The 8,343-nt window shown below is 42.3% G+C and overlaps 1 protein-coding gene across 7 annotated transcripts in view; it reads left to right on the top strand.

The window, feature by feature from the left end:
• The window catches only part of Tdrd5 (tudor domain containing 5), a 78,716-nt gene that overhangs the window by 51,718 nt on the left and 18,655 nt on the right, over positions 1-8,343 (top strand). For all 7 annotated transcript variants that reach the window (XM_031385611.1, XM_031385586.1, XM_031385634.1 and 4 more), the window contains 2 exons: positions 5,076-5,258; positions 5,705-5,848. In XM_031385611.1, coding sequence (XP_031241471.1) covers positions 5,076-5,258; positions 5,705-5,848 — 327 coding nt within the window. The remainder of the gene's footprint in view (positions 1-5,075; positions 5,259-5,704; positions 5,849-8,343) is intronic.

Below are 8,343 nucleotides of genomic sequence, written 5' to 3'. Positions count from 1 at the left end.
AGCAAAACTCTCAATTACCATAGATAGAGAAAACAAGATATTCCATGACAAAACAAAATTTATACAATGTCTTTCCACAAATTCATCCTTACAAGGATAATAGATGGAAAACATCAACATAAGGAGCAAAACTACACCCTAGAAGAAGCAAGAAAGTAATCTTTCAACAAATCCACACAAACCTAAAACAACCAAATCAACAGGAAGTGACAATTACTTTTTCTTAATATCTCTTAATATGAAAATATTACCAACATTACTATATTACTATATGCAATATAGTACTATATTACAATATTACTAACTGATTAAAATCCAAAAATATGAAGAATTAGAAATTTGTTGATTGTCATCCAATGGTCTCTCTAACTTGGTAATTGGAGAAATATGTCCAATATTGTACAATCCATACACACTTTCATGTTGTTTGTTCATGACAGTGACTTGCTGTGTACAACATAAGGGTCTTGAAATCTTGCTTCTCCTATCTCAGCCTCTCTATTAGTAGTATTGTTTATTTCATATTTTTACACTATACTGTGGTCTTCAGAACAGCTTATATATTTCAGAAGTATTTATATACCCAAAAGAACATAGACAATTAACTTGGGAGGTTGCTTGTAAGAGAACAACAGAGAGTGAGACTGCATGCTTTGCTTGACATTTGTAACTCTTGTATCAAGTTTGATGACTTTATAAGTTACTCTTTCTTTGAGATGAATGCTTTTCCAAATTATCACAGCCAATGAACCAGATTCTTACCCTCACCTAATGTCTGTGGCACCCTCCACGTAGAACCATTGTTCATTGAAACAGTTGGTGAATGACTTTATGGATAGGCCATCTTAATACACACACCATTTCTGAAATGAATGTAACCTGTTCTCTGTGGGCTGAGAATAAAGTCACTCACTCAAGTCAAATAGCTTTGACCATAGCAGGAAGTCTGTATCCAAAAATCGAGCCTACAATTCATTTCTTGGTTCAGCAGAACTATCAACTCTCAGCTACGATGGAGGTAAAATCCTTTGGTGATGTGAGGGTCATTGAAGTACAGCCTTATTAATTACAATGAAACCCAATGTCTAAAAATTGTTCTTATTTTGGGCTGTACCACAGTAAGAGTCAAGATTTTAAATTCTAATAAATACAAAACAAACAAACAAAAAGACTTTATATATTTATGTTCATTTAAGAAAATACTAGTAGTGATGTATTATTTTGAAATATACAGTTAATATGTTTAGAGTTACTTAAAATTTATATTGAGAAAACGTATGTATTTTCAATATTGCTGTAGACAAGCATCTACATAAGACTGTTAAATTGATTGTTGTTTTATATCAAACAACTTTTATAATACTCATTTTTATTATAATATTTTATAAATTTTGAGGAATATAACAAAAAAAGATACTGTAGGTATTGAAGGGGGGTTTCTGGGAGGAGTTAAGGTACAAAAGGGAAACAAGAATGTGATTTAATTCTATTTACTTAAAATATGTTTTTAAATGTTAACAAATTCAGATAAATTGAAATCATGTAGCTTTTCTCATAATACAATAAAACTTAAAAAAATAAAAATAAAAAAGAGAAATATTCATTGGAGGAACTTGGGAGGGTGCGGGGTGGGACCCTAGTCCTTTACCTATCTCTCCCTCCCCTTCTCTGAGCATGTGAGAGGCTGTGGTAGTTTGAATGAGAATGGCTTCTGTAGGCTCATAGACTAGAGTTGAATGCTTGGTCATCAGGGAGTGGTGCTATTTGAAAGGATTAGGAAGTCTGGCTTTCTAGGAGGTATGTCACTGGGAAGTGGGCTCTGAGCTTTCAGAAAGCCCATCCCATGCCCAGAGGCTCTCTCCTCCTGCTCCTGCACATCTGAATATAGAAACTCTAAGTTACTTCTCCAGCACCATGTCTGCCTGCACAGCTCCATGACTATGGACGACTAAGCCTCTGAAACTGTAAGCCAGCCCCGATTAAATGTTTTCCTCTATAGGAGTTGCCAAGATCATGACGTCTCTTCACAGCAACAAAAAGCTGATCGAGACAGTAATAATTCATTGAAAAGAATTATCAATTCAGAGCTAAGAACCTGTGGCAATAGGTCATAGGGCCAAAGGGAGAACCTAATGCTGTTTTCTGTTAAATGGACAGAGAACTAAAAGATTCCTAATAACTTAAGGGGTTTTTCCGCCATACCTTTCTTCCATGATGGCTCTGCCACCTTGTAGGCTTCAGTAATGGAGCCATTGCCCCTTTAAGTGGTTCTGCCTCAGATATTTTGTCAAAGTAATGGAAATGAGACTGAAAACGGATGCTGACTATGAGGTCATTGCTGTGATTCTGTGAAATTATGGTTTAGAAGCTTTTGGAGTCACTGCTTTATAGAAGGAAGTTGGAAAAAATTGGAGAAGGAAGCTATTGAAAGCCCAGAGCGCCGTGAGCCAAGCTTGTGTGGCTATGATTGAACCATAGACCGTCAGCATACTGGTAACCCTGCAAGGTAAAGGTCGTGCTTGGTGGGTGTTCTTGGTGTGAAGACCCACTTCTGATGCAGGTGCTCGAGGTGGGAAGACAGGCACACCTTTAATCCAGATCTTCAGAGGTGGGAAGATTCACCTCTAATCTTCTGACCCCTGGACACCAGACATATATGTAGTACACACACACATACATGTAGGCGAAACATTCATATGCATACAGTTTTTTTAAATAGTTAAGTACTTTATAGTAGGGCAGTAGATGTCCTGAGGGCCTCAGAAAGACTTCACTTGGAAACAAAACAAAATGTGCTCGTTGTGGCATTTCCTGTTGTTCAGCCATCCAGGAGTTCAGTGGCTCTGGCTGCACTGCTCCACTGATGACAGAACTGGACATCAGATGCTAGCATCTCCCATAGGTTGGTTGTCTTTTCAAGCATACGGAATGTAAGAGTCACAGAGCCGAGGAGGTTTTCTCAGAGGGTTTTAAAGGAAAACCCAAGTAGGCAATGGGGCAGAGTACCTCAGGGAAGCTCCCAAAAGTACAGCACCTTAACCTGAGTGTAAACCTGGGGAGTTATCAGTGAAGGGACCATGGAAAATCTGCAGCGAGAAGCTATAGGCATCAGTCAAAGTGTGAGCGAGCCAGCGAGCTGCTATGTGCGTCGCAGCTAGACAGGAGTGGGACAGGGTCAGCAGAGCCCTTTCCCACCATGTTCCCTGCATACAGAGTTTGCTGTTGGCCCAGTTGGTTTTACTACTGTTGCAGTCCAGTCCTTTCTTGGTATTTTCCTGTTTCTCATTTGGCATAGAGGGTTTACCCCTGTGCTATTATAAAGTGTATGTGTTTTTTTGTTTGGTTGGTTTTTGCTTTTTGAGACAGGATCTTACTGTATACCTCTGGCTGGCCTGGAACTCACAGAGATCCACCTGTCTCTGGCTCCCTAGCTTAATTTTTTTTTCAGGGTTCACAGCTGAGAGTTTTTGAGATGTGTTTGCTGCAGCCTCTGGGTGTCTTCCATACTGAGTGCCCATGCCTGCTGGCATACTGTGTGACACAAAAGAAAGGATCCTAGCAAACTAGTGGAATCTCAGAATGGGCCTGGAACAGGGCAGTGGCTGCTCCCACACACTCGTCCCCCATCTTTACAGAAGTCCCCTCCAGTGCTGGCAGCCTGGCGCCTCCCCATAGTGACAGTAGGGTAGTTGGCTACTCTGGAGCTTCTGTCAATTCCCATTGGTCCAAAGGCTGTATAAAAATGCTTGCTGCTGTGCAGTAAGGTAGATCAGCAGCTCAGTGCTGGGCTCCAGAGGCTGTTTCTAGGGTTGGTCAGTCTGCCTCCCTTACCCACTCCTGGATCCTGGTTCCCACAAGGAGTTTTCTGGCTTGTACTTTTGAGCAGCACGAGAACATTTAAGGCTTTGGGGACTCTTGAAGGCAGACTAGATGTGGTTCTGCATGATATAGACAGGAGATTTGGATCTAAAATGTCCCTCAAAGGCCATGTGCTAAAGGTTTGGTTTGCTCACATGGGGTATTATTGTGAGATAGTAGACGTCTCAGGAGGTAGGCCGTCTTTATTTATTTATCTAACTATTTATTATATGTAAGTACACTGTAGCTGTCTTCAGACACTTTTTCTTCTCTCTCTGGCCCTGCTTGCTCTGGCCCAAAGATTTATTTATGTGTAAGTACATGGTAGCTGTCTCCAGATACACCAGAAGAGGGCATCAGATCTCATTACGGATAGTCCTGAGCCACCATGTGGTTGCTGGGTGGGATTTGAACTCAGGACCTTTGGAAGAGCAGTCAGTGCTCTTAACCACTGAGCCATCTCTCCAGCCCTTCCCACAAAACTTTCTTCCACCTTCCTCCGGGAGTGGACAGTCTTCCTCTGTTACATGCTTCACTGCCACAATAACCTGTCCCCTCTGGTCGGCATCTGTAAAACCGATTGATCGTGGACTAAAACGCTGAAACCATGAGTCAAGATAAAGTTTTCTTCCTTTTGAATTCTCTTAGAATTTGCCTGAGTAATGGGAAGCTGACTAACACAAACCTTTCTTTCTTCCTCTTTCTTCCCCATGTTTAACTTTTCAAAAGTCCCTCTAGCCAATGAAGAGAGCAGTTGTCTGAGTCCTAGGCTTAGGGCCAGCTGTCTGGAGCCACACTTGTTCCCCACCAACCTCATCTCATGCTCCTGTTTCCATCCCGTTCTACTCTCTTACCCACATAGCTTTGTTTCTGCCTTTTACTCTTTAAAGGCTCCTGAGCTTTTATGTTGTATATATGTGGTTGTCTCTCAGTTCTTCCCACTGTACACTTAGGGGCCTGGGGCTTGTTAGGACCCCCTGGTCAGTTATGGAAGTGTTTTCCTACACCCAGAGAGTTGCCTCCTCTGCTGGTCACAGATGTGCCCTTAAATATCTGCCTCTATTTCTTTGGCATTTCAGGAGCGAAATAGTAATAAATTGTGTATTAAACTTGTATCTACTCAGAGACAGGAAAAAATTGTGCATTTAAGTTTTTAAAATGTGTTTATGTTGGGAAATAAAAATAACAGTACTTGTTTGTCTTGTGATATATTTCAGGATGAGGTCCCTACGGGAATGCCATGCCTGGAGTCAGTGACCATAGGTGATGATGTTTGGGATGAGAACTGGCTACCTCTACAGGCCAAAATGGGGAAGACAGGGAGTCCTGCCTCCCATCTGTTTACTTCAAGCCTTGTTGGGAAGAAACAGTATCAGACACGTGGAGAAATGACACAGAAGGTTAGAGCCTTGTGATAACAAGCAGCAATCACTGCTGACAAAGGAAATTGGAACCCAGTAGACCAGGCTTCTAGAAAGTTGTAAATGCTGGAATTCAGCAGGATTTGTCAGGCCATAGTTCAAAAGGATATGTGGTTTTTAAGTAGGTAAGTACTAAGGCATTCAGGAACCATCTAGCTAGGAGAGTGGTGTGTGTCCCACAGTGCTATTTATGTTCATGAGTCCCAGGTGTTGAAGGTGTTTACTACAGACTTTGAGGAAAGGGGTCACTGTGATGGAAATCAACACACCCCTCTTGTCGCTTAAACACACTGCTTCCTTGTCCTGACAGAAGTCAGCACCCCTCTTGTTGTTTACAGCACACTGCTTCCTTGCTGTCACCTTACCTTGCTTTGAGATCGTGTGGCATTGTATTATGATTTATTGTTGCAATTTTTTCCTTATAGGACTGGTGTTTTTCTACATCTAAAGATATATGGGATGATTCCTGGCAGCCCTTGGGTCTTGCAAGTGATGTGAAAGGAGGAATTCACACACCAGAAGGGCCCACTGCTCAAGAAAAAAATAACAGCACAACCCGAAATCAACAGGTAGAGCCCAGTTTGAATTATTACAACCAGTTACATGATTTATCACTTTCATTCTTAGAAATTGTGGTTAATGCATGCCCTTCTGCATCAGTTAATCAAGCCAGCCACCCGCAGACATATCTGTAGGCCCATCTGATCTCAGCTGTTCTTCAGTCAAGGCTGTCCTACTGGACGACTCTAGTCTGTGTCAGTTGACAAGGCTGACTGTGACAGTTTTAGCTCACATCCGTTCTTGCTCCATAGTCCTTTCTGGCCTTCACTCCTGACACCTTCCACTGAGTTGAAAGCCTGTTGTGTTTGCTTCCCGCCTTGGCGAGCAAGGCTCAGACCCTGTCTGCCTGCCTTTCCCCCTGCCAGCTGCTATTCTCTGTGGGTTTCATAGATGGATGCTCACTTGATGGATTGGCAACTTTGGACGTGGCAGGCGGATAACTTGAAAGAGTTGTGAGCAAATGTTGCCTGTTCTCTTTCTCTGGTGTGTCTGTCAAGGCCCGGATGTATTGTCAGGGTCTGATCTCCCCTTTAGCCCATAAGTTTGCAGCTTCTGTTAGGACCTCTACTCCATTCCTGACTGGAGACTGCAAAAACGACAACACTGCTCATCGTACTTAAGACTTACTGTTTCCAGCCACCGTTGTAAGCCTTCATGTACATCCCTGTCCATCCATTTAACCTTTCTAAGAAGTACTGTTATCGCCATTTTAAATGAAGAAACAGAGACATAGATTAAGTTGTCAAAGGTTTATACTAAGCATTTGTCTTAGTCACTGTTCTGTTGCTATGAGTCAGTTCTTAGAAGAGAAAACATTTGACTGACGCCTTGCTTACAATTTCAGAGTATTAGAACTTATAATCATGACAGGGAACATGGCGGCACACAGGTAGTACGCATGGTACTGAAGAAGTAGCTACATCCTGATTTGCAGGCAGAGAGAGACACACACTTGGCCTGGTGTGGGCTTTGAAATCCAAAGCCCATTACTAGTGACACACCTCTTTCTACAAGGCCACACCTAATTCTTCCTGGACAGCCCATCACCTGGGATCAAGCCTGCACTATAGATGAGCCCAGGGCCTTTCTTACTCCAGCCTCCATAGCAGTTAGAGTGTCCCATAAGGGTGTGTTTGGCAGATAGTAAGCACACACTGGTTTAGAAAAGTAGCGGCAGTGGTAGTAGTGATGGCAATATTATTGATAAACCCATAGGCAAGGAACCATGTTTACTGTGGAAAGTCTTAATTTTAATATGTTTTTAAGAAATTGTATCAATTTGAAAATAGGCCTGAATATTAAAGAGCAGCAACTCTGAAGTGTTCTGAGTGGGTGATGATCAGGATTATATAGTCAGACCTGTGATTTAGAGTTCCTATAGAGGTCATTTACAGAAACTCTACAAGGAAAAGCATGACTGTACTTTCTAACATGGGAGGATATTTATTAAAAATAAATATCAGTAATATGTTAAGAGAATATATAGTCACTTCAAAAAAATCTTTGAAAACCATTTCCTTGTGGACAAGGTGGAGAGAGAAAATTAGATGCAGGTGTTTGACTCCTAGATCAGCATTAACTTCCGGAACATTTGCAGAAGGAACAATGCTGTGCTGCTATGGATTGCATGTGGTTTCCCTCAAGCATCCTGTGTCAGGTGTGCTCTCTGGCACAGCAGCACTAGAATGCTGGGGACTAGGATGTATGATGTAATGAGGTCATGAGGTCACTACTAGCAAGTTGTATGTATAACATATATATGCGATTGTTCTACCTTACGTGTCTTACACTTTAGTGGCCTGCCTTCCAGCTTGGCTACAGAGGCCTTCTACCCACACCTACTGAAAGGAAAGCACTCTAGTAGGGGGAGAGACCACAGTGTATGTGACGCTGACCCAGAGTGTTAGAAAACAGTAAGCTTGGGGTGGCAACAAATGCATGTTGTTCTTTTCTTCCTTAAAGTTGGCAGTGCAAGTTCAGTCCAGAGCTCTGTAGTCCTGTTCCGCCTGTGCCTGCCAGGCTCCCTGCATCCACTCTGGGACCTGTGCATTGCAGATTCCAGAAAGGTTTGAACTGTCGACAAGAAAGTATTCAGGCTTTCCTCCTTGTACTGGAGGGACGGCTCCTTCCTTCCCTGTGCCTCGCTGCTAATCTTGGTGCACATTATCTCACTCACGTTTTGAATCCTGATCTTCCTTTGGAGTGTGTGATAACACTTTTTCCTCCTAATAATGTGGTATAATCTCTAGGCTGTCTGTCTGTAGAGTTCTGTCCTGCCCTTTTACTCTTTACTGAGGTTTTCGTGTATCTTAGAGAGATAATCTGATAAATATGTAATAACTGTTTAACATTTTGAGAAACTGCCAGGCAGTGGTGGCACGCACCTTTAATCCTAGCACTTGGGAGACAGAAGCAGGTGGATTTCTGAGTTCGAGGCCAGCTTCATCTACAGAGTGAGTTCCAGGACAGCCAGGGCTATATAGAGAAGCCCTGTCTCGGAAAA

The sequence above is a fragment of the Mastomys coucha genome, unplaced genomic scaffold, assembly GCF_008632895.1.
Source record: "Mastomys coucha isolate ucsf_1 unplaced genomic scaffold, UCSF_Mcou_1 pScaffold1, whole genome shotgun sequence".
Lineage (NCBI taxonomy): Eukaryota > Metazoa > Chordata > Mammalia > Rodentia > Muridae > Mastomys > Mastomys coucha.
This window is presented reverse-complemented; position numbering and strand designations above follow the sequence as displayed.